We start from the raw sequence: 17,192 nt of genomic DNA on the forward strand, positions 1-17,192 counted from the left end.
TTGAATCATTTTCCTCTTGGATTCCTGATTCTCAAAGTGTCCAATCAGAACTAAATGGGGTGCATCAAGTATGTCCAATAAGCATAAACACGAGAATGATACAAGAGGTAAAAATATAAATAGGATACGCCAAACACGTTCACTCCCTGACATTGAAATAATTACACCTTCAGATGAGCAGCCCCTCATGACACAGCGTACTGTCATCTGTCATCTCCCTCTCGGCGTGAGACAAAAGAAAAACTTCCATTCTCTGGTTTCTATGGAAACTCCACACAGGAGCACTTTTTTTTTTTCGGGGGGCTATTTATGGGTCTCTTGACAGTGTCGTGAATCTTATGAAAGAGTCATTCACAATCTAGCCGGCGTGCAGTGACGGGGCACAGGGCAGCGGTGTGAAAGCAGTTAATGGGCGATCACCTCAAAGAGACAGTTTGACATTTCACTGAAATACGCTTGTTGGCTTTCATGCCAAGAGTTAGATGAGGAGATCAATACCACTTTCATGTGTGCGTGCTGAATATAAGGCCACAGCAAACAGCTGGTTAGCATAGCTTAAAATAAACATGGGAAACAGAGCCTGCCTCTGTCCAAAGGTAACAAAAATTCATCGACCGGCTCTTCTAAAGCTCGGTAATTACGAAAAAATACTGAATGCATCATATGAAATCTTCCCTGCAGGACGGTTTTTGATCTCCTCATGCGAAGCCACACTGTCCAAGGATGAGCTAGAAGTCAAGCAGCAATTCTGCTTCTCCAATGATCGTGTGGTTTGTGATTTTGTAAATTAATAAAATTATTATTGTGTTATGGCAATAGCGAATTTGCAGGATTTGCGCATCATGTGATAAGCTCCTTTAATTTGCCGGGATTTGATTTCACTGGCAGAAAATAGACGTTTTTTATTTGGTAAAATGTTGAGCCAGGGTCAATTTTTTCGCTGGCGACTGCCCATGTTTTTTGTTGGACCACTTTCCGCTGTGCCAGCACCAGAATAGAGAAAGAAAAAAAAGGGAATCAACAAGGAATATAATCTAAGCGACACTCAGCAGCGCGGAGGGAATCATTTATCTACTTGACTGCATTTTGTGGGGAGCGAAATAGGCAATAAACCATTCGAGCTTTCCAAGAGCTTCACCCTACGACAACTCTGCTGTGCTTGTTTGTTTCCCTCACTACATGGCAAATGAGGTCTCGCACATTAGTCTACAGGCACAAAAACACTCAGAACAGTCTGGAGGCCAGATGGAAGCTTGGATCACATGTGAGAAGAACAGGAAGTTTTTTCAAAAACTCTCCTCTTGATGTTCTTCCATTTTCCTACGTCAGTGGAAGCATCTCATACTAACAACCAAAGCGAGAAAACGTCCTCCACTCCTCCGAGCTCCAGTAACAAAACACATCTCGAGGGTTAACCACTCACTGACCCCAGCAATCTACAGTTTTAATGCTACTTTGTATGTATAGCCTGGAGGGCTCACAGGAATCAGGGTGTTGTTGGACTATACCAAGTCCAAGAGGAATTGCTTTGATCACACAGGCTCCATAAAAACTGCAAAACCAGGAACTACACTGAGATTTCTGTTTTAAACCTGCAGTGCAGAACTTTGCTCTTCCAGCAGTGAGTGTAATTACTTTATAAGTAATTATTAATAAGCACTGTCAAAGGGTGCTTGTGACATATGCACCTTCACTTTTAGTGGCTTTAAAAACGCATAAAAACATTCAACACATGGACACACAATCAGACATTTCTGCGCTGAGTGCACTTAGTAAGCTATAGATTAGTCATCAGAAATAAAGCACTTTTGCAGGAAGGGAGTATGGATTTATGGGAGAGCGTACACACACACACACGGTTTTCATGAAGCTCTCGTGTGTTTGGGTGTATGTGTAGGCTCTACTGTGAAAATGCAATTGCATGAAACCACATGAACATGAACTGGCACATCTCTTTGTGCAGCCTTAATGTGTATGGGCTGCTTTCTTTACCTGTCTGGCCTCAGATAAGAGGTAACGTTCTGGTTCTGGGTGGCCCTGGGATCACCCACTCAGCCTGAGAGAACACAACTCTTTAACTCAGTGCCAGTTCATACACCGGGCTTAACAACTGTTCTCACAGGAACCCGCTCGCATTTCAGAGGCAGACCGAGAGAGAGCGAGGAAAGCTAGATGCGGGAAAAGAAGGGGAAGATCAAAATGAGGCAGGGAAAGGAAGCACAGCTTGCCACCCTGAAACTTTAATATGGTACTAAGAGAGAGACACGCAAACTTTGGGTCAGTTGCTGAACTAATCCTGGGAAGCAAGAACAACTGGGACAGGCAAGAACATTTTTAGGTATCTATTTTAAAAGTTCCATAAACCAGATTAAGAAATCAGTCAAACAAATGCAAAATGTATGACTGTGTTAGACGACACTGTCCATCTAAATCTATTTTCATACTGCAGGACTGAAGTTAATGTTGCCTCTGTTACTAGTGGCATGAGCTGAATAAGCACCTCACTAATCGATAAAATATTTATTTAATCAATTAGATTGGATCATAAGATCAGAGGTACCTTCACTTGTCAGGTATCCAATAACCTGGATTAGCACTAAGAGGGATGTTGCACATAGGAAGTTAGCTTGTATCCAAGCTGCAGAGGGATTAGTTCACAAACGTCACAGTATCTGTGTATTGAGTACCAGTCAATATGAGCTGAATACTAAGCATTTCCTCACATTACTCTCCACTGTGCTGGTGAAAGCGTGCAGTGTCTGTGGCCTTTTGTTCCTCTTTTTCATTCAGGGTGAGCCACCTGCTCTGCTCTGCTCTGCTCAGCCTGACTTCGATTTATGCGGGGAGTTACAAGTCGAGGGAAAATTTGACAAGGAACTCGACAACCACCTACTCTGTGGTTTCTGAATATTAAATAAAAGCTGCTACGGTCGCTGCAGTGCTTTGTCCCAGTTATCTTTGTTAAATGTCTTACACGCCTGCGTATCTTTTCAATTGTCCAGTGTTGCATTTCAGACCAGTGGGCCACTGAGGAACATTTGCTTGCATTGGCTGGTATTTGTACGCCTCTACAGTGCACAAACAAAGTGAGGATATTGACACAGGACTGGCAAAGGGCCAAGGCACAAACACTGCATCTGTTCTCTGACTCAAGAAGCAGCAGCACAGCACTGACCATTTTTCACTTTCTTAAGAAAGTGTGTGCGCGAGTGTGTTTGTCCATTCCACCCTCAACTCAGCCCAGATGTAACATGTAGCTGCTAGCTTTCCTTTATGTCCACTGAATGCAAAGCGAGGCATCGCGTACAGGAGCGAGAGGAGCGAATCGCTGGGCCTTTCTCAGTCCTCAACTTTTAACTAGTTTGAGTCAGTCCTGCTCCAGCTTCAGGCTCTGCAAGTACAGAAAGCATCAAAACAGACCAAAAACCTCCAGCTGTGTGAGCATAAAATAAAGTACGAGTTAAGAATCTATGCTTTTCATTTCTTGCTGCTGACTGGCCATTAGAGGCAAACACATGAGCAGGGTTCATAAGACTAGAGACATTTGACAAGCAGGCAATTCTGCTGGCACAGACTCACATTACACAAATCCAGGTTGCTGTGGTTACTCGGCCAACAGTACTACCATTAAGCGCTGTGGAGAAAGGAGAGACAGATGCCTCTAAAACTAATCAGGATGTCCATACACATGGGAGCTAATGGGCCTCTGCTTGACATGATCAGCATGAAGATCACACCGGAGAATAGAAAAACAGACACTGTATGCCTCAACACTGTGCTGACATTTCAGCACAGTGTTGCCACAGACTTGTTTGTATACTGACTACACACCTGTGTTTTTGTGGGTGTGCTCTGTATACGGGCTGTCGCGGATCTAAAATGAGTGTGTGACTCATTAAAACAAACATTGGCCTGGCTCAACCAGGCGAGACTCACAGAGGGCTTGGTTTGTCTCGGAGTACATTCGCCCGTAATCAGAGCGGCGGTGAAGGGAGACGTAAGTGTGAGTGTCTAGTCGGTACTTGTGCAGACAACGTATCACAGGATGAAAGAAACCCCAAGTCTTTGTCAGCGCCCTCTCCTATTCAACTCCTCTTCAGTAATTAATCACACGCTGTCAGCAAGAGACCCCACACATGTGGAGTAACTGAGAACGCAGATTTTCGGGGTTTTGTGCTATTTACCTCCAAAAATAAATTATTCATTTTCTAACCATCTGTATCGGAAAATCTTAAATTATTCTCTTTAAACATGCTGAAACCTGAAATTCAAGTTTCCCTTATTACTTTTGTTTACCTCAAAAATCACAAACAACCTATAAAGTTACAGTTAACGGAGCGGGCTTTAGTTTCTTTTGACTGTTCTGACTGCAAATCAATGTGTTGTGTTAACCTGAGATGTGGCTAAGCAGCGATATGCCATATTCCAGCAGATATATGAAAAATTGCATAACTGCTTTGAATTAAAGTGTGCAACGCTTCATCCTCTGGACTCAGCACCGGATACCCGGTGCCTTTTCACAGCTGGGACAAAGATGTCACTCAGGGGACAAATGCAGATTAACTGCACCCCTGGGCCTCAAGGAAAAACAGAAAACTCCGCTCGGGCAGAACAGCAAACACATGGAGCTTACAGAAGAAAAGCCAAAGATCTGCGGAGATCATTTGAAATATTTAATAGACTCACCCCCGCCCCCTTCAATCTCTGAAGGAGGTCTGGGACCACACATCTAACACGCAGCAGCAAGGTGAGCCAGAGGCAGCCGCTTTGCCGCTTGAAGATACATCAAGAGCCAGTAATAGCTCCCGGGTCGGAGGTCAAACAACTGAAAACGAAAACTCCTAGCAAATCATGATTCTGCCTTGGGGATGGGAACTGAACACTTAACATGCCAGCAGTCAAACGGCCCATGGATGACCAATCCTGGCCCACCAATCACAACACAGGGTGAGAGGTCAAACTGCTCTTTTAAGGCCATGCAGGTATTAGGGGAAGTTTGGGAATAAGGGGGGAGGGGGGGGCACAATGGGCCACATGTTGTCAAACAGCTGACAAAACAGTCAAAAGAATAAATTCCACCCGACAACATTTGTTCAACAATATGGTGTCAACACATAACACTCAAACCCGGGAGGCTAGTTGATATAAAAATACTGGATTTACTGGTATAAGCTGCATTATTATATGACGGCAAGCATGCTCAAAGTGGCTTGTAAAACAAACTCTTGATAAGAGTTGGTTCCCATAACATTTTTCCCAAGGAACCTTGCCCACTGGACCGCACATAAAAAAAACAGAGTGCTAAAGAATGGCCTCACAGGTGTGACAGGACGGTGGTAAAGGAGGTCATGGCTGCTTCCCTTGCTATTGTCATGCTGACAGACTTGGCAGGAGATGAGATATGGACGGAAGAAGGAGGGAGGTGTGGGCCGCCACGCAAATGGGGCGTTTTTGGGTTGGTGGACCACCCGGAATTTTGTGTTAAAACCACAGCTGGAAATGACAACAAACACGCGGGCTTTATTTGTTAACAAAGCCCGCACAATGTGGTTGAATGTAGTCATCAGTTCACACAGAGAACTAAGACAGTGCAAACTGTCCGGAAAATGACTGAGCCAGATGGCTAGCACTTTGGGTGGAATATATGAAAAGCTATAACTGCTACAGGTGAGCAGGTGAGTCAGCCCCCGGGGCTTTCAGGTGCAGAGGCACGTCACTGCAGGCATGATTATCAACAGAACTACAGACTTTATGCATATGACAGACGCGGGGCTCTACCATCTTTTCAAATCACCACCTTTACCCGTGAGTCAAAGAGCGCGATTGCATGCCTCGCAGCGAAAACAGTCAGAAAGTACACATAAATACGTGTTGACACTTAAAGTGGGTTTACTGAAGAAGGTGAACGTGAGCTGGCAAGCGGGATGAGACTAGACAAGCCCAGTGTTTAGAGGAGAAACAGTGACCTGCAACTACTCATGGCATTCCTCAGAGACACTCGCACACTAACACAAAACATCCTGCTCGGTCTGGGGAAAAGAGGCTGAAAGAGAGAAAGAACTCAACTCTTTTGCTCTATGTGTCTGGAAAGTCGAGAAAAGCCCAACAAGACAAAGACGGGCACACACACACACCCTTCGCCGGGGGAGCTGTGTTACACTACAATGAGGAGACCACGGCTGCACCTTAATCACATGATTAGGTCTTTTGAACGTCTCCTTGGGAATTATGTAAACCCACACATGGATGACAATAATTTCACACGGCATAACTGGCCTCTTGCACGTTCACTGTTTTTTCCAAAACACGGCAATGAACGTGAGAATTGTAAACAGACGTGAAAGTGAAGACGAATGTGTTTGTCTCTGCCTTCCCGTTTAACGTACGTCTTCCCTTGCCCAATGAATGATGGGATAAGCTCCACTACAGGGTATGGGATATAGATAGATGGACAGCTTTTGCAACTTTATCTTCCACTTGGCGGTGTGAAAACCTCATTATCTACCTGCTTTCTGGATACGCCACAGTCAGAAACTATTCATAATCTGCCACTGAGAAACTGCACTTGTCAACAAGTGCTGACAAAGTGACTGAAAGTGTATTAGATAAGTGTAAAAACACATAGTGGCAACCAGAGACCCAGACACAGGTTTGCTTGACAACATAACAAGCGTTTTGTTTCCTCAGAATGAGAGTCAGCAGTCAGCAGTAAGAGGAGAACGGGGAGCAGTGCCGACTCACTGTCTAATAAACTCTAATCTCATTAGACCTTTAACAAGCACCAGCCTGGATTTAGACAGCGAGGAGGGAGGAGGTACACGGGCAGAAATATGGGCAAAAATACAGCTTGTGTCAGTGTGTCATAAGAGAAAATTACAGGTGGTTCCAAAATCTCTGACGCGCGCTGTCCAGAAGGTCATGGCTACTTGTAGTCCTCCGTGGGAAACACAGAGGAGGCAGGAGAAAAGTGTGAGTGTGTTGAGAGAGCAGGAATGAATAGACCAAAGGCCTCTCGAAAAATTCCCAGTGGAAAGCAGTAAGTATGTGTTTGCCAGTATGTGGGCAGCGTGCGGGTGTAATGACGGGGTTCTGTCGTGAAGGCAGGGGTCAGCCAGCCGGCCAAGAGGAAAGGCTTCGACAACAATATGTCGTCATCAAAGAGGGCCAGCGTGACTCATCGACCTCGGACGAGGGAGGTGCGCAGGAATTTTAATGAGATGCTTCGACATAAGGAACCCATAAACAACATTCTTCTTCTCTCAAGAAATAAATCAACTACAGAGAGATGAGCTAAAACATGCCGCGTTGTTATTATACAAATAACTGGGAGACAAAACAAATGACAAAGTCTTGTGGGTAAAAGAACATTAGATTACTTCCTTTCAATCCAGTGAATTTAAACGTGACAAATAAATGCAGGTGCAGGAAGCCATCAAATGTAAAAAGTCTCTAAAAATGAGAGAAACTTTCCTCGTATGAAGCTCTCATTTCCAAAGAACAGACCGTGACCTAATTGCATCCCCAAGAGCTTAGGAAAGAATAGTGTCTCATTTCCTATCAACTGCAAACACAAAGACAGACACACTTACGTGCACTCACATCCAATAAGTAGCTGAGTGAAGTTATTGTTGTTAATTCAAGCCTTATTACACAGGATTATTGCACATGTTGGACCTCTAAATGTAACCTAGATTCTCATGCACAAAGACGGAAATGATCATAAAAGAAGCTCTATTTTTAATCTGTCTGGAGTAAAGGCTCAACTCTCCAGAGGACCGTAATGATAACTGAAGACATCCGCAGAAATCCTCCTCTAATTCCTCGCCCCTCTCCCTCATTGGCTCCGACCCCTGACTGCCATGACTCCTGAACCCCGACCTTTGACTTCCAGACAGCTCCAATGGCTTTACTCGCTCTCACGCAAAAATACCACCGAGCTATCTGTTCTCAATCTGTGTGAACAAAATACTGTGTTATATGAGTCAACAGGGCCAAGGGGAAGACAAAACATCCATGTAACGGAGCACCATGGAGGTGAGTCATCAACCTGACTGTGAAGAGCCAGACAACCACAGCACTACATTCAAGATGAGTCTTTTCATTCCCTCCCTCATCAAAGAAAATGCCAGAGCAGAGTGTCAAACAACTGCTGCAACCCCGGAGATGTTAAAGAGGAGGGGCGGAGAGCTGACTGTGCAAGGTGACACACCAAACATTTGTCCCTTTTGGTCGTGACGCCTTCACTTAACACTCATCAGCCTCTGTTACTGGTAGCCCTCCACACACACACACACACACACACACACACACACACACACACACACACACACACTCTCCTGGCCACTCTACACGTGTCGGTCAGTCAGTAAGATCAGAGGGGACCCGAAACAAAACCCTGTTGTGCATCTGTCAGGCAGACCCCTCCGCCCTCCCCTCACGGCCATTCTCTGGCCATATAAGAATTGGAGGGGGAGCTGCGCTTGAACGGGGGCACTGCACCAGAAGAACAGCTTCAAGCCTCAAGATACCCCCCCCCCCCAAAAAAAAAAAATCAGGGGGACAGACGGTGAACAATAAAGAAGTGGGACTCAGGGTGTCACCCAGGGGCATTGAAGCACACAGTCCCGACGGAGCATCGGCCAGAGATCAGACCAGGCAATCAGCACAAGCTTTGATCTCGGCCTTTTATGTTCCCAAAAAAGTTACACCTGCACAGCCGTGTCTTTTCTTGTCCTCTGTCATCGGCAGAAAGCCTAAGGACGGCGGAACAGAGCTAAGAGGCCGCATTAGTCAATAACATGACATTCTACAAATGGGAAACAGCTCCTGAATGCACTTCACAATTACACACACTCTGATAGAAACAAGCTCAGGAGGGTTGTACAAATCAAACCTACGCTGTGTGATTATAATCAACCGCCAATCTTAACAACATAAAGAGGAGAAATGATGTGCAAGTTTCCATTGTCCACCTCTTTATCTCCAACAAACAGGCTTTTTAAGAATCGAGGGAAATTCCACAATGCACAAACAGCTTTGAAATGAGCACGTCTCCTCTGAAGTGATACTATGGCAAATGAGGCGGGTCCCCCGGTAGCGATTTACAGCAAAGTCTCTGATCTTCGTACCTGCATGGCTAGGCAGATACATTATCAGCGCTTTGACATTCCAGTGATTCTACACAGGACCTTGACATCTTTTCATCTAAACTCTCCTCCCTGCGTGGAGAACGGAGAAGAAGAAGAAGAAGAAGAAGAAAAAAAAAAAGAGGGGCCCATGCGTGTTCTACATTTTTTTGTGCTTTCTCACATTTTTTTTGGTGCTGGCTTTCCAACATGCAATAATGTTAAAGCATCGCCATCATAATTCAAGAGTAAAGACTACTATTGATTATTTAATTCAATTTTATTCTAATGTTAACACGTAATTTTCTGGCTCAGACAAAATAGCCTAAGTCTAAATCTAAGTTTTATAACTTTCCCAGAGAAGACTGTAAATAATCGAGAAAGAGGCCGTTCTTCTTAGAGGCAGAGGTTCAATAAATTACATTAAAATGGCACCAGAACACTAAAGAAAGACATGCCGTGACAGTCATAAGCTGCAGCACCTGCTTCCATCCTTCTGTGTGTTTCCACATAACCATTAGGACAACAACACATTAAAATCTACTTACAGAGCTTACAGAAGTTTACAGAAAGAAGTTAATAGAGACATATTTCTCTTTTGTTTAAAACGCTCTGTCTCTGCTGAGACACTGAGCATTTCACAATCCTTCTGCTTCTTTAACTACACTTTACAACTCCTCTCTGTGCTGCAGATAAAACAACCACCCTGTCGTCCCACCCTGCGTCTCTCACGTACATCCACACGCAACACTACAGCAGCAACTTCCAAGTGCAAGAATGACTTCACGTTGTCGGCAGCTGAGAAAGAACTGGGAAGCCTTCTTACGGGAAAAGCCCGGCTGCAGTCCTAACAGAGAGCAGACTCATTTGTTGGCTCAACTATTAACTGTTCTCGATCACTGCCGTCAGTAATGTTGGGCTGCTAGTCAACTGGCTGGAGATTGGATCACCATGATAACAGTTAATCCACAGAAAGATTAGCGAGCCAGTAATGCAACATGCTGCTTCTAATCCACACAGATTTTCTCTGTTTTGTTTCAGTTTGACCCTAACAATGGGAAACACAGATTCACGCTCACTGATCCATGTTCAGTCACAGTGAGAATACTAACCCGGACAAGGGTGCTCTTAGTCTGAGCTCGCTGGGGTTGTGCTCCTGGGGTGCCCTGGTCCCTGGTCCCACTGCTGTGCGCTCTGGCCACGGCTCCCGACGTGCCATTTGTGCAGACCCCTGCCCCGGGACCAGCCCTCCGCGGCCTCTGCTTGATGCCATCCAACAAGCGCACAAGAAGGATGTTGCTGGGGAGCTCATCCACGGCGCACTCGACCAACGTCCGGCACTCCGGGCAACGCAGCTCTCCGCGCGAGCCTAGGATGCCTTGGAGGCATCGGCGGCAGAAGGTGTGCTGACAGGGAAGAACCTTCGCTGAGGCATCCAGGCGCTCCAGGCAGACGGGGCACTCAAGCAAATCCAACAATACTGATTCGTCCATTCTATGCGTGTTCTGCCACTACTTCAGCAGAAAAAACATGACGCCGACTGGGGTTTTTTTTGTTTGTTTGGAAGCAGGACCAGCACTGTCACGTCACTCCCATACCTCGCCTGTGGCCATGGCATACTGCATCAGCTATAAAACAGGGTCAAGACGTGCACATTAATCAAGTGAAAACACAGTGGAAATAGGTCATCGTGTCCGATACAACATCACAGATGGCTGAAACAGTGTGTTGCTTCATGTGATACATTTGATACAAGAGGTGACAACACAAGACAGAGCTACAGTCCTGTTTTCTATAATTAGATGAACAAATAAGGCACTGAAAGATAATCTCATTGACTTAATTACTGTGATATTGGAGCATTAACACGTGATACAGGAGTGATAGACTGAGATTTATCTCTCTACAACAAGAACATGGAGATTCTCAGCTCACTTTGTCCGGTGTAACCAATCTTATAAATGTGGACATCACATGAAGACACACACAGCTGTGTTGTAACGATACTACGGGCATAAAATGTCAACATTACGCAACACGAAAATCATGTACTGACACTTGCGTGACTTTTTAATGACAGCATGCAGTGATTTCTCACTTATATCGAGTAATTAAAAAAAACTATGAAGTTTTTTGAAGCCAGCAGAACATCGCTCGCGACCGAGGAGGCTACTTTAACGTTGCCACCAACGGTTACAAGTTCTTTAATCGTCCGTTAACACTTTAAAAATAATGTTTTAGTAACTTTAACCTGTAAGCAATGTATTTATAACACTTTAAAATGATTCGTCCGCTAAGTTCAATTCAGCTTACCTCTTTCAAAACAGGACTCCTCCTCTTGTTTGTCCTGTATCTCCCAATTTTTTTTTTTTTTTTTTTTTTTTTTTTCCCCGCTAGTTAGCAAGCTACCTGGAATATACTACCCACTTTATCTGGAGTATAAACCCCCAAACTACTGCTCTAACAAAGACGGCTTTCCGTTAGAGGTGCACACAGTGTAGTTTAAACATACCTCTGTCAGATATTAGAGTAAAAAAAGACAACATGAAAAGGACACAACGGGCGGAGACAACGGAACTCCAACGGCCGCACCGAGCGCCATGCTAGTACGCTACTTCTGTCCTGCTGGACTGTGTTGCTGGAAACTAGTGATGTGTCTGTCCGTGAACGAGCCGGTTCAAAGAGCCGGATCTTTTAAGTTGAACGACTCCCCCTTCGCGTGAACGTGCACGCACTGCAAGCATTTCATTCTCTTGTCAATTTTTTTTTGTTTGGTTTAAATATGATAACTGGAAACAATCTTACACATTTTGTTTTCTGTTTACTGCAAGACAAATGACTGAAATGAACGAACAGGCTAATATAGCCCAGTAAATCAGCATTTCGATGGATTTCATTTCACTTAGTTTCATTAAAAGAGATTCAAGTCTCCTCTTATGCTATATTAAACAATTAAAGGTATTAGGCTATCAAAAACAACACCTCTCAATTCATATAAAACTGCCGTCAGGCCGTAGGCTAGATATGGAAACAAACTGCCTCACTGCGCAAGTGATAACCTACGTGTGTTGTGACAGGCGGGGAATGAAATGTTATGTATATTCTGTATAGCCTGGTGTGGTTATTGTATATGCACTGGCTTTTGAAAACAAATTCCACGCGGGACAATAAAGATGGTCTGTCTGTCTGTCTATTTGTCTGTACAATAAGTAACACCAACCATTTTCACTCTGCTGGCACATGGTGAAAAATGGAAAATCTTGCCCTTTTAATATAAGAGGAGAGTCAGATTGTGACAGATGTAAATTGTGACCCGAAAAAATCTGACTCCCCTCCTTTTTTTCTCTCTGTTAACACTAGTTACAAATAACTTTATACATAAGTAGCAGAGGTGACAATATGCCAGCAGAGTGAAAATAGTTGGTGTTACATCTTGCATTTTTATTTTTAAATCATAAGTCAAAACAGCACGAAATTTGGCTGAATTATGAAAGGTATAAGTGGTAACATGAAGAGCCATTGGGGAGCCGAATAAACCGGCTCTTCTTTGTGAGCTAAGTCAAATGATCCGACTCCCTAAAAAGAACTGAACTTCCCATCACTACTGGAAACAAGCGGAGAGGCGGGGGAGTGTGTGGGATTCAAGCGCTGTCAGGAAACGGGTAAATTACGGTGGTGGGGTGGTGTAACGTAGTAGTGAGTGCGCATGAACGAGCCAACGCATGATCAAAGCTGTAACATATGTAAATACAAAGTTGTTAGATATGTATGTTATTAATAATAACTGATTCAGTAAATAAAACGTTTTGACAGGTTCCTGTCAAAACTACTTGAGCAAACAAATCGTACCGGAGAGTAGGAATTTCCGAGGCGCCCAGGAAGGCGGCGTCCAGCGTTGTCAAACGGGCGTGAACTGAATCGTCTAATGATATGTAATGATGTGTCAAAAAACAGCATCTTTTCCCAGGCACAGTGGAAAATAACTCGTGTTTTTCACCTTATTATTTGACGACAGCTATAGACATGCATGTAGCTGAAAGCCAGCAACCCTGGCTCTCAAGTTTAAATGGCATAATGACTTAAAAATGTCCAAAATATGAGGATCAGAATCACTTTCAGTGGACAGGTATGTGTAAACACATGCAAGGAATTTGCCTCCGGGTTCACTTTTCTCTAATGGTACATACAAATATACTAAAATTACTGTGTACAGATAAAATATATATAAATATGTAGATCTAAATATGTATATATAACGATAACATTTGTACGTGTAATGGTGCAGAGTGCAAAGGATGCTCAAATAAACATGATTTAGATTTATGTACATGAGCTAGATGGATATGACAGTATATAGAGTATAAACAGCATGCATAGATTATGTATGAGTGATGATATTTACATGTTTAAAGAACAAAAATTGTTAGAATAATTAGTTTACAGGCACAGTTGATGGTTGAGACAGATTGTTCCTCACACTGCATGTGGATTTGCAGCACACCGTTACATAAATATACAGTTTGTGTGTAGACATACATCTCTGTCGTGTGAATAGCTACCAATAATTGGTCCACTTACTCTCAGAGAAAGGTTTATACTTCTTTTTTGCAACATACCGCAGCTAAATGAATACCAGGGCAGTGAATAGAGACATCTGGTGGTCACATTTCTTGTGAAAGCAAGCAGATTTAGTTACTTTCTCACTTTTTATTTAGCAACAGTAAACCTGGACAGCGTACAAGATGTCAGTATTTTCAGTCCTGCTTGATACACTTCCACATTATAATAGACAAGTACCATGCTTTGGATTATCATGCATCTCTTCTTGAGGCAAAAGCAAACTCATAGACCTGTCACTGGCTTATATAAAAATAGACAAAAGGCCCACAGGGAGTAGGAGAGCACATTTCCAAAGGCGTTGCTTTTATTACAAAAAAGTACATTTGGAGTAGACCTTCTGACTCCTAATAACCTTCACAGCAAAGGCACAAGCACAAAACTACTTGAGGGAGAGGAGAGCGAGTGAGATACAGCCAGACAATAAACATGTGATTTATTTTTATCTCATTCGGAGGACAGCGCATATTGAGCACGCAGGAGAGATGAAGGAGAGGAAGAAAAGAGCAATAAAGAGGAGATTTATACGGAGGTGGCTCTCTTCTGTCACATGTGATCCCATGGGAGCTGGCAGGAGCCCTTAGGTCATATTTCCTCACTGAGAAGAGGCAGCGAATCCGCCCCTCCACCTCGGCTGAGACAATGGCCCCTGCCCTCCTTTTCTGCTTGACCCCTGTGTATTACCACACACACTCACATTCTGCACACATTCCATGCTGTTTGGTGAAAAGGGCTTCAGCAGACATTGCTTAATGGTATTCAGAGAGACAACAGGAATGATTTGTAGACTCTGAAAGGCAATAATCTGCCATAATGACAGCACCTGAGGACAAAAATAAAATCACTGCCCACACATGCACACACACACACACGCTCATATGATGGAGGTGACAGCTGTGTTACTGCCTATAAATGGGGACAAGGGAAGCGGGAGAGGACATGACAAGACATATGTCCCAATTTCCATGAAGGGATAAACCTTGACTGAAGTATTGCCCTCTCTTTTACGCTCCATTACTGTAAATAGATGCCGAAGATACAAAGTGCTGAGATGCAGCGAATACCAAAGTGGAAGAGTGGATTTTTAAAAAGCAAAGTGCAGATTACAGAGCTATTATTTATAGTGTTGTCCACAAGTTATACACAATTCACTTTTTATAACAACAACAACGTCTTAAAAGACCAAAAGCATCTCTATTGCTTCATATGCTATTGAGCTCAGGACACTCATGTCCACTGATCTCCATTTGTATTACTTTGATAAAGCTTTCAAACTTACTAACTCAGCCTGAGGCAACCTGCTTTCAAATTAGATTAGGGACCATAGCTGAATGTCAATGAATGCGGCCTGATAACGCTTGAGTGCATGTATTTCTCTGTGGGGTGATTTTTTTTCTTCTTTTTTTTTTCCTTTGAGAGCTGGGATCAGGGCAAACACAGGCCTTATGGAATATTCTAACCAAGAATTGAATTAATTTAATCACAAGTATAATGTCAGAGAGAGAGAAAATGGGCTGGTGTGTGTCTGTGTGTGTGACTGTAAGTCATATTCCATTCTGTCTTTTTGTTCTCCTCGTGGCTCGGTCTAATTTTAATGCAGTTATCGTAGCTGACACGAGTCATGAACAAGGAACTGAAGCGATCTGTTGCATTTATGTCTTTCCTTTGTGATTAAAACTACAGCGTGTGACATTTAAGGGGCTCTACGGGGAGAAATGGAACATAATAAGCATAGGTATGTTTTAATTTGTGTATATTAACCTGAAAATAAGAATCATTATGTTTTTATTACCTTAGAATGAGACTTTTATACCTACACAGAAGGCGAGCCATGTTTCTACAAACCAAACATTGGCTCTGGATAAGAACTTTTCTGTTTTTCACGCTTGAGACAAGCAGTATTCAGTTGGTTGCAATCCACAAAATCACCACAAGAGGCCACTAAATCATACACGCTGCACCTTTAACTCTCATTTATAACTATAATTTAAACAGACATGAACAAACCAACAGTGGTGTTCTAGCATGACTCCAAACCGACCCTCCAATGTTCTTTCCCCCATTAAATACTTAAAAAGATAAAGTTTTGGTCTCCTCTTGCTCTTATCAGTTGTCTACCTTCCTGTACTGTACACGCGTCTGTAAAATGCAAATCGATGCAGAGATAAAACCACCACCCATGCATAATCCAAGTCACATAGCAGGACATAAAACAGAATTATTAAATATGAAATGGAACAACAAACAGAGACAACATCACCATGCAGCATAAATATTGAATGAATTGCTCCGTTGTGTAGGGCATGTAACAGCTTTAAGTGCTATTCCTCTCTGGCCTTCGGCTAAACAGCGTAAATAAATTTAGAGTGGAATGCCACAACCCATATAAAGTATGTGTGCAATTTGTATGGAACAGTCTAAACTTAAATTAAATCCAGTGCTGAAAATGCGTCATTCCTGTCAAGCGTTAAATAAAAAACATAAAATAAAACCCATTTTGCATAATGTAGAACATAAACGAATGCATAGCCCTGTCGTGTTTAAAATGAAATCTAATGTGAAATTGACTCTGCGTTTGCATATTCAGTACGGCGCGCAGTGCGTGACCTCAGCTTGAAAATGCACACTGGGAATTTACATTTGAATGGCTATAATTTAAGCACGTATGACAAAAGGCATGTTCCAGCTGACAGTTTAACGTCAATAATGGGAGGTTCATGCCAAGGTTGGTGTTTGAAAATCTGTCAGTGTCATGCGTCAAAGCTAGTAGGCCAAACAGAAGATACCTGCCCCCATTCCTGGCGAGCTTCTGCTCCCTTTTACCTCCAATTCTGCTGTTGCTATGTAAAATTATGATGATTTCCAGGTTCTAATCACTGCTTTTTAATGAAAACTTACAGTTACAGACAAATGAAGTGCTCAATAGTTTATAGTTTAAACGTTAAAGACACAAATCTGATGATTACATGTTTTGTTTTTTTGTCAGACATGACAACCACACATGTGAAATTAACTTAAATTATAGTTATGGACCTTAAGAGAACAGCCTTAAATTAGTACAGCATTAAAGTCATGAACAGTTTGTTTATTCTGATTGGAAAGATGCTACAATCAATTACTTATGTAAGGCTCCATCTCAGAGGAAACACACCCTCTTCTACTGTCACATTAAATCACACATGGTGTTCGAACTCTGGAGGCTTCTTGTTATATTATCCCACAGGGGGTTCAACCACAAATAAATTTTGCTGGCTGACAGAATGGTGAGGGGTCTGTTGAAGGGCTGTGGATGAAAATAGTCTTGTGTACTCACCAGCGGCAGAACAGTATGATAACCCGCGAAAAGCAGACTTTTAATTAAACATCTTTAATGAAGTAAGACTGCTCATTTACAAGCAGCGACGTGTCTACATAGTAAGGTAGAAAAAAAGCAAAATAAAAGTCCTCAGG

At 43.0% G+C, this 17,192-nt stretch overlaps 1 protein-coding gene across 3 annotated transcripts in view; it reads right to left on the reverse strand.

Annotated features, from left to right (window-relative positions):
* sh3rf1 (SH3 domain containing ring finger 1) overlaps positions 1-11,802 on the reverse strand; it is a 31,537-nt gene extending 19,735 nt beyond the window's left edge. For 2 of the 3 annotated variants that reach the window (XM_010730991.3, XM_019278282.2), the window contains exons 1-2: positions 11,439-11,801; positions 10,238-10,753 (exon numbers count right to left, since the gene is read on the reverse strand). In XM_010730991.3, the coding sequence (XP_010729293.3) occupies positions 10,238-10,618 (381 nt within the window). In that variant the 5' untranslated portion in view covers positions 10,619-10,753; positions 11,439-11,801. Of the gene's footprint in view, positions 1-10,237; positions 10,754-11,438 lie in introns of all 3 variants that reach the window. The other variant, XM_019278284.2, reaches the window with a different exon arrangement.
* Between the last annotated feature and the right edge of the window lie 5,390 nt (positions 11,803-17,192).

Source organism: Larimichthys crocea, chromosome XVII, assembly GCF_000972845.2.
Source record: "Larimichthys crocea isolate SSNF chromosome XVII, L_crocea_2.0, whole genome shotgun sequence".
Lineage (NCBI taxonomy): Eukaryota > Metazoa > Chordata > Actinopteri > Sciaenidae > Larimichthys > Larimichthys crocea.